The sequence below is a fragment of the Drosophila gunungcola genome, unplaced genomic scaffold (genome assembly GCF_025200985.1).
Source record: "Drosophila gunungcola strain Sukarami unplaced genomic scaffold, Dgunungcola_SK_2 000001F, whole genome shotgun sequence".
In the NCBI taxonomy this organism is placed as follows: Eukaryota; Metazoa; Arthropoda; class Insecta; order Diptera; family Drosophilidae; genus Drosophila; species Drosophila gunungcola.
In genome coordinates, this window is record NW_026453197.1 from 18,238,765 (window position 1) to 18,254,010 (window position 15,246).

The following is a 15,246-nucleotide window of genomic DNA, read 5'->3' on the forward strand; positions in this document are numbered from 1 at the left end:
AGATTTCCGATTTTATGTGCATAATAAAATTGTATATTGCAGTAAGATATAAATATTAAAAGTTTCAGTTTTACCCAATAAGCCATAAGCCCATAGAAAGTCAACTTTTTTCATTTATCTCGAATCAAATTTTAATTCAATTTAAATTCATTTTTACATTTAACAGTTGAACTTGAGGTTTAATCTCGATTTAAAACACGCATATCCGATAAGCTTGTCACTAATGTTTATAATAATTCTTTCCATAAATTTTCCATTTTTTTGTTTTGTTTTTTTTTTTACTTTGAAAGTTTTCCTGAGGTCTTTTTTTAGGTAGGTACCGTTTTTTGGTGTTGTTGATTCGATTCCACAGTGATGAGAGAACTAGTTGAATTCTTTATCTTGGATTTTTATTTAATAAAATATTAACAATTCTGGGCTGTGGCCCATGTTTACTTGGTTACTTTTAGTTGTTGCTTTTGGCGCCTAAAATTGGACTTTGACTTTAACAAAAGTAAAGCACATAAATAATAAAGTAATATCAAAAATTGATTTAGTTCTGAGGATCCTCCGGCGCTGGCAGCTTCTCCCAGGTGGGCTCCACGCCCCAGATTTCGCGGGCGTACTCGGCAATGGTGCGATCCGACGAGAACTTGCCGCTGGACGCAATGTTGTTGATAGACATCTCCAGCCACTTGGCTTGGTTCTGAAAATTAAGCGATAGAATTGGGGGTTTAGAAAATATATAAAATACAACGTGAGAATAGTCTCATTTTTAACTTTAGGAAATTTGAAATCAATCTATCTAAAATTCTATGGTATTGGTTGTAAACGAAACAGCGCATGCAAGGGTTAAATATTTTCTCAAACATTTTATAAAATTTAACTCCATGTATTATATATTTAAAATTAATTGTGTCTAAGACCAATGTTTTTTTGGCTACAATCAGGCGGTGAATTTAAACAACTCCTAAATTTTATAAATATTCAAACTAAATAAAAATAAAATGGAATAAATTAGATTATCAATTCCTATTCAGAAATGAGTTTAGATTAGTTTCACTAGAAAATCGACCTCAAAAATCAATTAACTTCCTATTCCTTCTCATACCCATCTTCTTTTTGAACATACCCCACAACCCTTCTCTTAAACTAGGTAATCTCACCTGGTAGGTCTTGGAGACCAGATCCTGGGCCTTGATGTACGCCTCGTAGTCGGCCAGCAAGTAGTAGTGGTCGTACTTGAGCAGAATATCGGCAATGTTCTTGAACTCGTTGGGATTGCCGGGGCTGAAGAAACCGCCCTGGATCTGGTCGATCACCTGCTTGACCTCCGGATTGGTGTTGTAGTAATCGTAGGCATTGTAGCCCTTCTTCTTCAAGGCCTCCACCTCATCGACGGTCATGCCGAAGATGAAGATGTTGTCCAGACCCATTTCCTCGGCCATCTCCACATTGGCACCGTCGAGAGTGCCGATGGTGAGGGCACCGTTCAGCTGGAACTTCATGTTGCCGGTACCGGAGGCCTCTGTGCCGGCGGTGGAGATCTGCTCGGAGAGATCGGCGGCGGGCATGATCTTCTCGGCCAAAGTGACACGGTAGTTCTCCAGGAAGATCACCTTCAGCTTGTCGCCCACAATGGGATCGTTGTTGACCACATTGCCGACGGCGCAGATGAGCTTGATGATCTGCTTGGCCACATAGTAGCCGGGGGCAGCCTTGCCGCCGATCATGATTGTCCTCGGGGTGAAGTTGGCTGTGGGGTCCTTCTTGATCCTGTTGTACAGGGTGATGATGTGCAGGCAGTTTAGCAGCTGGCGCTTGTACTCGTGGATGCGCTTCACCTGAATGTCGAACATGGACGAGGCGTTGATCTTGACGCCATAGTCCTTCTCCAGAATGGCGGCCAACTTCAGTTTGTTCTCCTGCTTGACGCGGGCCACATTGCGCTGGAAGTTCGGGTCCTTGGCCCACTTCTTCAGGGCAACCAGTTGGTCCAGATGCACCGGCCACTCATCGCCGATCTTCTCGGCAATCAGATCAGAGAGTCCGGGATTGCAGAGCAGCAGCCAACGACGCGGAGTGATGCCGTTCGTCTTGTTCTGGAACTTCTTGGGATCCATCTCGTAGAAGTCACGGAACAGCGAATCCTTCAGGATCTGCGAGTGGATGGCAGCCACACCGTTGACGGCATGCGAGCCCACAATCGACAGATGCGCCATGTTGATGCGCTTCTCGCCATCCTCCTCCACCATCGACATGCGACGCATGCGGTCCAGATCGTCGGGGAACTTCTTCTTCACATTCTCCATGTGCAGGAAGTTGATGTGGTAGATGATCTGCAGATGACGGGGCAGGATCGACTCCAGCAGGGACACGGGCCAGCGTTCCAGGGCCTCGGGCAGCACGGTGTGATTGGTGTAGGCACAGCTCCTCACGGTGATGTCCCATGCCTTCTCCCAGGTCAAATGCTCCTCATCGACCAGGATGCGCATCAGCTCGGGTATGGCCAGCGATGGATGGGTGTCGTTCAGCTGAATGGCCACCTTATCGGGGAAGTGATCGAAGGTGTTGCGCACCGCCTCCCGCGATCCAAACTTCGAGGCCTTGTACCGACGAATGATGTCCTGCAGAGTGGCAGCGCACATGAAGTACTCCTGCTTCAGACGCAGCTCCTTGCCCTCGAAGAAGTTGTCGTTGGGGTAGAGCACACGGGAGATATTCTCCGCCAGATTACGATCCAAAACAGCCTGGATGTAGTCACCATCGTTGACTGGAATTGAAAAGATAATTTTAGGTTCATTTAACCACTTCAAGGGGTAATTGTAAAGTTAAACTATTTAATAACAAATCCATAAGTTTAAATTTTAAGTAGATCCAAAACAAATTGACAATTATATAGCCATTGAAAAAAAGAATCGAAGACTAACTTTAAACGTTTTTTTTTGTCGGAACACCATTTTTGTAATTTTTGGTGAAGAAACTAACATGAAATTTACTGAGTCGATATTTTTGAAAATTAAATGAATTGATTTACTTTTTTTCCGAAAAATTAAATTTTTTCTATTCGAAAAAAAAAATGTAGTGAAAATGGACCCAAAAATTTTGGATTTGTCAGCCATTTTGTTGAAAAATTATATTTTTATAACTCCTTCTGTGAAAAAATAGTTTATAGTGCTATTTAACTAAATTATTTGCAATTTTTGATTTGATTGGTCACCAAAAAACCAATTTAAAGACAAAAAAGATCTTTAGTAGATTTAAACATAAATATTTTGTAAATTTTGTAAAAAAAAAATATATTTTTTTATAGTAGTTTTCTTAAAAAAGAAATCCCGAAAATAAACAAGAGGAAACTTCTTAAATAAAATACTTACAGAACTTCAGGTTAAAATCGATGGGCGACTTGGCGGACCACAGACGCAGTGTGTTCACGTGGTTGTTGTTGTAGCCGGGAATGGGGTTGTCATAAGGCATGGCAAACACCCTCTGGGTGTCCACCCACTTCTTGCCCTCGGGCGTGTCGATCACGCGTCCGTAGAAGTTAATGGGCAGCATGAACTCCGGACGAGCCTTCTCCCAGGGATTGCCATAACGCAGCCAATCATCGGGTTCCTCCACCTGCTCACCGTTCTTGATCTTCTGGGCAAAGATACCGTACTCATAACGGATGCCATAGCCATAGGCGGCCAGACCCAGCGTGGCCATCGAGTCCAGGAAACAGGCGGCCAGACGACCCAGACCACCATTGCCCAGACCGGCGTCCTCCTCCATCTCCTCCAGATTCTCAATGTCCAGACCCAGCTGGTACATGGCCTCCTCGCACTCGCTCTGGATGCCCAAGTTGATCATGGTGTTGGTCAGGGAGCGGCCCATGTAGTACTCCAGAGACAGGTAGTAGACGCGCTAAAAAATATAAAGTGGGAAATCATTAGTTAATTGGTTTTTAATTCAGTTTATTAGATTGTTAAATAAATTACGTTGTGTTGCTGTAGATGGTAAAAGTTCTTTAGGATTATAAACACAGTAAGAAAATTGAAATGTAATTAAACTTTTATTAAGTTATCTTAACAGTTCAAAGAAAGTATCTGAAACCATAAAAAAAGTATTATTGAATTACTTGATATAAAACTTTTGCTTAACTATCATCACAATTCAAAGAAATTACCTTAAATCACAAACATTTCAATTATTGAAATAAATGTAAATCTTTTAAAACTATGAATTTTAAGTTCATTTAACCCTTTAAATATTTTTAACTATTTTGTTTGGTGAGAACTATATTTATTTTATAATGGGATAGTAGCTAACTTAACTTTGAAAAGTTTAACAGATTAAAGGATTATTAGTATTATTGAAATGGATTTAAAACTTGTACTAACTAACTATGTTATGCTCATTTAATAACCATTTCAATGCTAGCATTTATTTTATAACAGTAATAAAGTTAGGAGAACTCATAAGCTTAAAAATTTTAACATATTATATTAAAGAGCATTATAAAAGAGTGAAGAGCAATAATCACAATGCTTAAGAGAATGGAATAATCATTAAGCTTATTGGCAAACCAGTTTGGCCGTGAATTTCCGTAATGATCAGCCAAGTGCAAGGTCCCCTCAGCCCAGGCTCAACTGTACAGTGCATATTACACCCAAAGCCTGATAAGTAACTCTAAAAGACCTAGTTATGCTAGGACAGAAGGTCACCCAGTTCCCATTTCACGCTTTCCAACGGGTAATATTGCCTTATCAGCAGAGTAATTTCAGGGCAAACCAAATGGAAAACTATAAATAGAGGAAGGCATTAAAAAACACCGGTTCGATTCAGTTCGAATCAATCGATCGATGTTACGAGGGCATTTATTGTGTTTATGTCAACGGCTATCAACTCAGCACAGATTGCAGCCTGCACTTTGCATGCTGGGCAAACATCATGGCAAAGCATGAATATATACAACTCGGAATGTGATCGGGATCATTATCGCTGCCCAATGCTGGTCTAATCATCAATCGATCACGGATCACCAATGCCCGATCACCATTGACGACAACATCGCTGACAGTGTCGCCAGTTAATAGCTAATGGCTTCCAGGGTATGCTAATTCCATTCTGCTTATCAGTCTACCTATGTAATCTATGCCCTAAACGCATACCTCTGGCGCATGCTGTTTTTAGATGCCTGATGCTATGAGATCCGGCAAAAAAACTATTGCTAATTAGTGCGGAATGTTTGGCGAGCGTGTTTCTATGTGCATATATGTAGGTGAAAGGGGTTAAGGCGCCTCTATAGAATCCAGGGATTTTCGATTAGGAATATTTCGCTACCTATTTAGCAGATAAGATATTTAGTAAATTAGGTAATGGTGAAAAACGAAAAATGTTTTCTTTGTTGCATCAACATTAAAGGTGTTTACATTTAATATAACATTTACAAATATGAAATGATAGTGTGTTTATGATATGAAATTAGCCAATAAAATATGTGACAAACCTTAATCTATTTTGAAAGTTATTGTTGACAAAGAAATATGGTAACAACATACCATGAACTTTACAGGTGATTAGATTAAGGGTAATGTAATTTACTTCGTTTTATAATCAGAAATTAGCCAATGGATATGGGTTCGAGAAACTTAACGATATATATTTTTTTTATTATGTAAGATCGACGTAATCATTGCAAGAAGTTTTGAAACTTTAAAGATTTGTCATTTGTTTTATTACTGATAAGGAATGCGGAAAAATCATGATTATCAAAATTGGATTACCGAATACTAAAGCCGATTCTAAGCATAACCTTTCCTCTGCACCCAAAAAAAATTATTTTAATAACCTATTTAGCTTATCTAATCGTAAACACTGAGATCCACAACAAACCATGAGTAATCTTTTTGAGCCATAAAAAGCTTTTAAAGTCATTCAACTGCCGGTGGTTACATTCTTTTAACAGCTGTTCGAGTTGTGTAGGGGCTAAAGAAAACCGTTCTGGCCATGTCTAAAGTTGAATTAGATCCCAGACATATGCTTTTTTTAGCAGCTTTGATAAAGAATGCCTCATCAACAAACGGCCGATATTTGTTTGCATTTGTTGTTTATTGTTTTTTACCTGCAATAAATAGACAAATAAACAGATGTGCATAGGAAGTTGGAAATGCGATAGTTTTGCTGCCCTGGCATTGAACATTCTTTGATCCCTGATAGCTAAACGCTTTTAATTGGGTTTCCATGTGGGTGATAAGTGGAACAATATATCTTCCAATTGTTCAGCCTGACTTGTGGAAAACTACAGGAAAATAAATAACTCTTTTGTTTGGCCATCCACCACGCATGAACTTTCTTCAATTTGCATAAATTGGTACAGACAGTCCAATAGACGCCAAGTAGTCCTCCAATTACCTCCAAGTACTGTGCTACGCATAAGAACAGCTGTTTAAGTATCTACATTTCCCTCGCTATTCAGTTGGTTGCGTGAGCTAATTGCATGTAAGGGGACAACCAAACAAAATACAGCCTATAAATGTTCCACAACCTGAACGAAAAGAAAATATATATATCAAATATATATGTATGCGTATGAACGCAAACGAAATTGTAGCCAAAATAAAAGCCCAGAGAGACTGGGAAAAAAATAAAATAAAAACGGGCGAAATTTTCGTTGATATTTTTGTCAGTTGGTTGTTGTCAATAACCTTTGATTGACCTTGAAAAAATGTGGGTCGGTGTGACGGCAGTTTCACCAAATTAGTTAAATTGAAAATATTTATCACCCGAAAATTGTATATAGCTTGAACTTCTAGCGGTCGAGTCAATGGAAAATTAATAAATACATTTGAGGGGCTTATGGACAGAAATTGAAAGTGATTTAAGCTGACATTCAGCAAGGACAAAAATGTTTAGCTACCGATGCTGCGAAATTTGCAAACGAAAAGCTCACGCTTCGGGCACGTGCTTAAGTAGATATACATGTATATTGTGTATCTGACGGATACGTAGGTAAAAAGAGTGCAATTTCAGTGCCCACTTGCTTTACTTTAGTTGCATTTTCTAGGGTAATCGTCGAGAAAATTAGTGAGCCAAGGCCCGAGGGAATTTTATTTTTCAAAAACTCATAAATATGTTTGCATAGACATAGAAGTAGCTCAGCGACAGCGGCTATGTGAACGGCTATTTTTAAGCTTTTGTTGCTTAGTCAGCTGGCGGGGGGGAATCTTAAATGGGAGCGGAAAACAAGAGGTGGTGGTTGAAAAATTCGCCGGCTTTTTGCGTTGCACCTTTGCAATTTGTTGCAGTGAAAGTGTCACACCTTTTTTTTGGCGCAATTCTTGGCATTGATCCCAATTGCATCTTTTCTTTTTGGTCAATTCGCGGATAATTAAATAAAACGAAACAATTATATAGCAAAACAAGGAAAGCGTGGGAAATGCAGTAAAAGCAAAAATTTTAGAAATACAGTGTTTGCTTAACGTATACACTTTTTCTAAATCAATTGAATAATATTAAAACAACAATTACAAAACAGAATGAAACCCTTTCTTATAAGAAAAAAACATCACTGTATATATCCCAAAACTAAAGCATTAAAATAATGTTAATAAATTGTAGTAAAAATTAGTGCATACAATTAAATTAATTCACTTGATAGAGGGTTTACTGTAAATTCGTTGGCCAAAGCGCATCGAGGAATAAATCAGCTGCGAACCGAAAGAGAATGGAGCAGGCCGAAAAAAATGTCGTAATAGCCAAAAAAAAAAAATTTAGAAAAAAAATATATAAAGGAAATACTTAAACTATTTTGGAGGCCTACTTAAGGGAGAACTGTAGGCATAGGAGCTCCAGAACTTTATAAAAGTAAGGTTAGGTAGCCTACTAATTTTTTTTGGAAATTTCCATGGAGTAAAATCAATAACTGGGTGACCTGAACAACGAAACTCACCTTGGGATCCTTCTCATAGTAGTGCTGCTGTGTGCGAATCCAACGGCCGACCATATTGTCCTTGACGGTGTTGGCCAAGGCAAAGTAGTAGTCCCTCAGAGTGGACACATTGCGATCCTTGACCAGGGTGTAGTGCAGGTGGCGATTGAAGTTCTTCTTCACCTCGGTGACATTGCCCACCTCGGCGATCCCGCGCACCGAGATCTGCTTGCGCCGATCGGCGTCCGATTGGGGCTTCGACATGGTGTCCTAGTTATATCCCTCTGAGCAGTTCTATATAGTTTACTGATTCTGAATCCGTTGCGTGGGTGCGCGTGTGTGGCGGAGACGGAGACCCGTTTGCGTGTGCGGCAGCGAATAGGAGACGGAGACTATAGACACAACCACAACCCAGACCTGAACTCAAAAGACGACAGACGACGACGACCGTTCCACAGCGAAATCCGGAGCGATTCTCACTTTATACTTTCGTTATACTTCCCAAAGCTTTTTTCGCTAGAGCTTTCGCCGCTCTTTTTTGTAAACAACTGCCGACGCGCACTGTGGATCGTTATCTATAAAATCCACTTTTTAAAGAAAATAAAAAAAAAATACAAAAATAAAACATAATCGTACGCCTTTACCATTATAATTTAAATTTCTTGGCAATTGCTCATAGGATTTTGTAACACATAATAATAATAACATAATAATTCTGACTTAGACAGCTCTAAACAGAATTGTAACTTTAGATTGCTTATTTCAAATATATTTATGGTTTAAAGAACGAATTTTTTTGCCGAAAAACTATAAGAAACCGTTGCACTGTGCGTTGCTGACTCCACTCAAAAAAAAAAGAAAGAAAAGTTCTTATCAGCTCTCTCACTGCTCCGCTGCATTCCTCCATCTCTTTTGCTCTTCCTGATGCACTGTGCTCCACTCTCCCCTACTCTCACTCTCTATGCCTCTCTCTCTGGCGCTCTCTCTGTGCCCCAGTCACCTTGTGCGAAGGTCATACATGCGTATTGTTGTTTATTTTCTATTCATCTTGAGCATTCTGTATGCTTTTTGTTTTTGCTTGGCATCAGGCGTGTGTGGCGCCCTCTGGAGCTTCAAGTACATTCAGCTGTCAAAAGGGAGCTTTGGAGCACTTTGGCGGTCTCTTATTTGGGGGTACCAACTTGTTTTCAATTTCAAAAATGGCAATAGAAACTTTAAAAATTACATATCTTCAAGGGATATTCATATCTATAAGATATTTAACTCTAACAAGACTTTTTCATATCTATAAGATACTTAAGTATATTCAAGATACTAATGTATCTTCAAGATATTTGTATATCCATAGAATACTTACGAATTTTCAAGATATTTTATATGAAATAGATTGTTTTGAGTTTAAAATACACTTTTACGTTTAAGCAAAAGCAAAACAAATCAGTAGCTTTTAACCTATTTTTAGTATAGCAAAATATATGCAGAATGAAGTTAGGTTACTTATCTACAAAAATCCATACACAGAAGTATTTGTCATTTTTGCTTTTTAAGCATTCTAATTAAAGACAAAGGGCACTTGCAATTCAACAAGAAATATATTGTTGTTCCATTTCTTGTTTATTTCTTCCCATAATGGCACTTCCATGTTCAACTACTTGGGAATGCATGCGGAAAAAGTCCTTGAAAGGTGCCGTGGAAAATGGGGGGAAATTTCAAGGGACCAAGGAGCTGCTTGTTTCTTGTGTTCACCATTTGCTAGGCTATTTCGTTGCCAAAGAAAATGATTAACACATTTTGCCGAAAGAAAGGGAAAGGCAACCTCTTTGGGCATTTGCCAAGTGAGCTGCCATCGAAATGAACGCCATCATTCATAAGCTGGTCGGCTAAAAATTTAAAACTTAATTGGAATCTGCTGAGTCCCGACAACCATTCGCTTGTTGACTCCTCGCACATATGCACTATGCAACTAGTTTTTGTTTTGTTTCTCTTTTTTCATTCAACTTCGAGTATTATGCAAAAGTTACACTGAGAGAAATCAAACCAGGTGAATTCAAGAATTAGTGGTTGATAATATTTAACAAAATGTTGATAAATTTAAAAATGTTTTTTTTTTGTTTTAAATAAGCTTCGTGAAACTTAGAAAAGATTTATTTTGAATTAACTTAAAATACTTAAAAAGAAAACAAAATAATGCTATCAACTGAATTTTTGACCCGTCAGCATTAAGTCATTTTATGAAAAAATTCCTTAGAACAATGAGTCATATTAAATTGAATACAACTTGTCTACAAGATAATAGGTTTAGTTTTACCCGCATAGAACATTGATAACGATTGCGAGAGAGAAAAAGTCATTTCAAGAAGTTTGAATAATTTCACTGATAAGCTCATCTCTGAGCTCTCAAAGTACTTCTGAATGCGCTCGAAATCATTCTGTTCTGAAACCTCGTCAAGCAATGACTATATATTTCATATTTCTCGTGCTGCTGTTCAGCTTTGCGAATGGTCAACAAACGGAAACTAATCAGGTAAATCTAAAAATACAAAATAATAACGTATTAATTCAAAATAAATAAATTCGCAAATAGGAGAAATGCAGCGCAAAGAACTACAAGCCAAATCAAAGTTTTCCAGGTCAATATCCCTGGTTGGTTGCGCTACTTGATCAGAGCGATGGACTAAAAGTCTACATAGGAGCGGGATCTTTGATCACCGACAAATTGGTCTTAACTGCCGCTCACATACTAGAGGATATTTCCGAAAACGATCTGGTGGTGCGCGGTGGCGAATACAATGTCTCAACGACGGATGATTGCCTACATCAGGACATTCAGGTCATACGGATAATACGACACGAAGGATATAATAAGCACAACGCAGCAAACAACATGGCTTTGCTTGTTCTGAAAACCACATTCGATAAGAGTATCAACGTTGAAAAGATATGCCTGCGCACATTGGAACAGTCAATTGATGGATGGCCCTGCTTTTTCATCGGCTGGGGCAAAAAGAACTGGGACTCTGAGGACTATCCCACTGTGATCAAAAGAATAGATATCTATATAAAAGGCAAAGCTGAATGCTCCGCGCAATTAAGGCGTCCAGTGCCCAGCCAACAAATTTGTGGCACAGGCTTGCAGGGCATGGACTCCACTGGCGATGGCGGTGCTCCCCTGATTTGCATTGTAAACAATCAGTTCCTACAGGCTGGCATCGTCAACTGGGGAAAGCGCGAGCCCAAAAATACAAATTTTACTCTCTTCACGGATGTGGCCGAATTGCGGTTCTGGATTCATTACCAATTAAAATACATAACGGGAAAGAAATTTTAATGCTCCAACATAGTTTGCCTCATTAAATCATTATTCAACAAAGGAAGACATGAAATATCTATTTATTTATTTGGAATTAAGTTTTATTAAAGGAAATGCTTACAGCTGAGAGTCCGTTTTTTTTGGCAACGTAAAGTTTTATTTATTCTGCCAAATCACAGAACAGTTGAAGAATTATTCACAAAAATATTGAGAAAAAAAATCTTTTCAGTACTTTGTCGTTTCAGGGGTTATCATCGGTCCCATGTCTTATCAGTTTAAGAACAGCTTTGCTGGCATATATAAATATCAGAAAAATTAAAAATATAGACATATATATAGACATTAGAGTTTTCTACGAATTCTTTATAAATAATGAAATATTTTTTTTCTATTTTTTTTAAGCTGCAAAGAAAAGGAAAACAATAAAGTAATTTGTAATCAAATTTTTTCTAAGTGTAGAGTGCAAACAAAAATAATCTCTGGTAAAAAAATCGCATTTGAAAAAGGGCAGGTAGCAGAAATCTAGAGGGGTGGTGGTGTGCGAGTTTTTGTGGGCGAAACGCCGTTCAAAAGTTAAAGTGTTGCCATTTTTCATTTTTTTGCACGCTTCTTGTTTGTTGTTGTTTGTTTGTTTGTTTGTTGGCTGCTGCACAAAGGCGAATGTGTGTGTGGGAAAAACTTCCACAAACACACGAAACATATGTGAGTTGCGTTTGCCGTGTGAAAAAAAGAGCGATTCGAGTGCTTGTTAGAAAGGGATGGCGGATGGATATATGGATATATGGATGGGGCACACGTATGTTTGAGTGAGATTCTGAAACTCGTTTTGCCGCTAATTGGATGCTGAAGGTGTCCTCCTCGTAAGGGTGTTGGTGTGCCTGTGCAAGTGTATGTGTGGTTGCGGTCATGTGTGCGTGTGCAGGCCGGAGTTGAAGTTGCCAAACATCATTAACAACATCACCCACACGCCCACCTCCCACTGACTTTCACACTTGAACAAAGTGTTATTTGTACCCCATGATTATTTATACCAATTACAGGCTATTGATCTTAGTTATTTTAAAATTTTAATTGTTTTTAAAAACAATTTTGAAAAAAAGCAACATTAAAAGATCTTTTACAGATCATCTTCCCAATAAAATATTTTTTTGGATATTAATATTTTTTAATAATTATATTATTAGTTTCAGTTAATAGTTTCTGAAAAAAATTGGTTTCAATGAACATGTGTTAGTGTATATTCTGAATAAAATAATATATTGGTAAATAAATTAAAGGATACAAAGAATTTTACGATTTTCTTAAGTGAGTTTCCTGAGAAAATATTTTTTATGCAACTCTTACCTGTGCAATTTTTTTCAGCTTATTATTTCAGAAAATTTTTGATTTGAAGAAAATGTGGCTTAAAAAAAAAGGCTTTTTGTGATTGGAACATGCGGTTAATTTGATTTATTTAAAAAATGTATTACTGTAGCCTTAATTTTTACTATACATATGTAATTGTAAATTTTATTATTGACATGTATTTTATCTGCCAAGTAACTATTTGCCTGAGCCTCTGCTGTCTTTAATTGGATTAGTTTGTAATGTTTGCCATTAAATAGGTGATTTTTTCGTGTGCAACTGCTGTCTGCAACCGAAAAAAGCGCTGTCTCAATAATTACATTTTTTTTGTACCCTGCCGCTGCTTTTGCTGGCACCTCTGATGATGAGATTAAAGTTTTGGCATAATGATGTCTCATTAAATTAAATGGCAACATTTTCGAAACAAAACTGATGTAATTTGCCCGTCGTAGTTGTCTGATTAATGTGGCCCGGCACTTGGCTGCAAAAGTGAAGTGGAGTGGTGGAGGAAATGGATCTTGGCTGTAAGCTGTTTGCCTTTTTTTTGATTTCACTTTAATACGCTCTTTTGGGCAGTTTAAATGTTTGCCATTAAATTGTGAATCAATATCAATATTGGAGGTTTGCCCAACCGGCAATCGGTTGGGACTCAGGCTGCCCCTGCATACACACAAATTGATATCGAATTACAATAAAATCTGCATTTATCAAAAGTTCTCACACGCACACACACAAACCACTACTTACCTGTACACATGTACGACACATACAAATGCAATAGTTGTGGGCCAGCATTTGTATGCGTGACATTTGGTAACCTTTAACCCTTTTTTTTGCAAAATACCAAGATGCAACAACACACAAAAAACCAATTAAAAAAAACATAGATATAGTTTAATCTTTAATAAAAACATTTGGAAAGGTTTTTTTTATTAAATGCGACTTTTAAGGTCAAACTAATTCCTTATTCCATTTTAATTTAATCTTTTCATTTTGTGTTTTTAGGACATTCCTTATTATTATAATTAAACTCTAGCCTTAAATTCTTTCCTTAATTCTTTAAGTCAACTTTCAAAATGTAGTTAAATAATAATCTTTTTATTTTTGTCTTGCTTATTTGACCTTTCATAAAATGAACTATTTTCTTAAAAAACAAATATTTCTTTTAAAGCTATTATAATCATTATAATTTTATATTATAATTTTATCAGCTAAAAACTGAATTGTATAATGTTATTCTTTTAACTTGTATGAAGCTTTGACTTAGTATTTATACACAATTTATACACTTGAAGAGAACAAGTTTTTGAGCATTTCATTGTAAAATAATAAGCTTTAGATAAATAAGTTCAAAATGTTTACTCAAGGTATTTTCAATATTATTTGATTACAATGAAAAAAAGCTGAAATTATATTAATTATTTAGATACCTTTATGGTATACTATACATACAACTTGAAACAAAGACGCACATACACACACTTTTAAGGAGCGGAGAAAAAGACTTTAAGGATGGCCTCCCAAAGGGAGCGTTTTGGGGCAAGCGTGGCCATTATGAGCTACTTAGCAACCGATTTGTGCAGCACTTGCCGCACCTCACGCACACATAAGCACTCTGACTCTGACTCTGACTCTGCCTCTGCCTGTGTATCTGAGTTAAGAAAAAAGATTTTGGGGGCAAATTCTTCGAGAATTTGAAGGTTTCAGGTTTCAGGAGAGAGCATCTTCGGTTGCGTTTGTTGAATTGAAATTGCTTAATTTACCAGATAATTTAGCCAACAAATTGTTTTCTATCCCATGACCCAATTCACCACCCACAGAAAAACACACATTCGGGGAATGTAATTAGCTCGCTTCCTGTTTTTGTTTGCCATTGCTTTTGTGGCTTTGTTCATGAACGATACAAACGCTCCCATGTGGCTATTTGTATGCGATTTATGGAACCAACTTGGTTCCGTCCAACTTGGCACTATTGTTGCGACAACTATTCAATTACCTACCCCTTTCTCCTTGGCCACTTTCACTGCCCGACTTCGACAAGTGCCCCCAAAGTCCGTGTTTAATTGGGTCCAGATTGGAGTTTTCTGGCTAACAATGCGTGGCCTTTGATTTTCAGCTTTAGCTCAACTCCAAATTGGCTAAGAGAACTAATGTCTTAAGTAGTAAGAATTTAAGAAAATAATATTATACAAATATCAAGCAATTTCTTAGGGTTTGGAATCAATATCGCTTTTAAAGCTATGTAATGTTACTTAAGAGAGAGTTTAATTTTATAGCTAAATAGGGAGTTAAATATTATAAAAAATAGAGGAACTATTTTTTTTTAAGTGCACTATAAACAACATAGCTATGTTATCAAAATACATAATAGAATTCAATAGAATTTGGCCTTGGGCAGCTCAAATATATATAGTACACAAACAAGTAAGCACACAATTGAATGTTTGATTTTCTGTGGCAATCAATTTAGTTATAATAATTGACATTCTAATTGGCATAATTGTGAGAATAATGAAGACAGACATTAGAGAATTTGGCAACGATCATACTTAATTAACTAATGGGTTGCTAATTTATACTTTTGTTTTCATCAGTTTGGGTTAAAAAACTGACAGATGCATTTAAAGTTTTCACTCACATTCGAGAATAACACCCTTAAAAATATACCATTAAACGTGGCACAAATTTTAATTTTTAAATT

At 37.3% G+C, this 15,246-nt stretch overlaps 2 protein-coding genes across 2 annotated transcripts; one reads left to right on the plus strand and one right to left on the minus strand.

Moving 5' to 3' along the window:
* Positions 1 to 372: 372 nt before the first annotated feature.
* LOC128262595 (glycogen phosphorylase) lies at positions 373 to 8,362 on the minus strand. Its single transcript, XM_052996942.1, has 4 exons — positions 7,913 to 8,362; positions 3,357 to 3,885; positions 1,146 to 2,752; positions 373 to 685 (listed from the first exon to the last, which is right to left on the minus strand). The coding sequence occupies exons 1-4, from the start codon at positions 8,153 to 8,155 to the stop codon at positions 533 to 535; spliced, it is 2,532 nt and encodes an 843-aa protein (XP_052852902.1). The 5' UTR covers positions 8,156 to 8,362; the 3' UTR covers positions 373 to 532.
* A 1,927-nt stretch (positions 8,363 to 10,289) lies between these two features.
* LOC128262617 (phenoloxidase-activating factor 2) lies at positions 10,290 to 11,330 on the plus strand. Its single transcript, XM_052996987.1, has 2 exons — positions 10,290 to 10,415; positions 10,476 to 11,330. Exons 1-2 carry the CDS (start codon positions 10,344 to 10,346, stop codon positions 11,217 to 11,219), a joined length of 816 nt encoding a protein of 271 aa, XP_052852947.1. The 5' UTR covers positions 10,290 to 10,343; the 3' UTR covers positions 11,220 to 11,330.
* Positions 11,331 to 15,246: the final 3,916 nt, after the last annotated feature.

What these genes read in the sequence shown, in the direction of transcription:
- LOC128262595 (XM_052996942.1), bottom strand. Translation starts at nt 8,155, where the DNA reads ATGTCGAAGCCCCAATCGGACGCCGATCGGCGCAAGCAGATCTCGGTG. An exon ending in ACTATGAGAAGGATCCCAAG is followed by an intron (nt 3,886 to 7,912) that starts GTGAGTTTCGTT and finishes TATATTTTTTAG; the next exon opens with CGCGTCTACTACCTGTCTCT. An exon ending in CGATTTTAACCTGAAGTTCT is followed by an intron (nt 2,753 to 3,356) that starts GTAAGTATTTTA and finishes TTTCAATTCCAG; the next exon opens with TCAACGATGGTGACTACATC.
- LOC128262617 (XM_052996987.1), top strand. Translation starts at nt 10,344, where the DNA reads ATGACTATATATTTCATATTTCTCGTGCTGCTGTTCAGCTTTGCGAAT. An exon ending in AACAAACGGAAACTAATCAG is followed by an intron (nt 10,416 to 10,475) that starts GTAAATCTAAAA and finishes ATTCGCAAATAG; the next exon opens with GAGAAATGCAGCGCAAAGAA.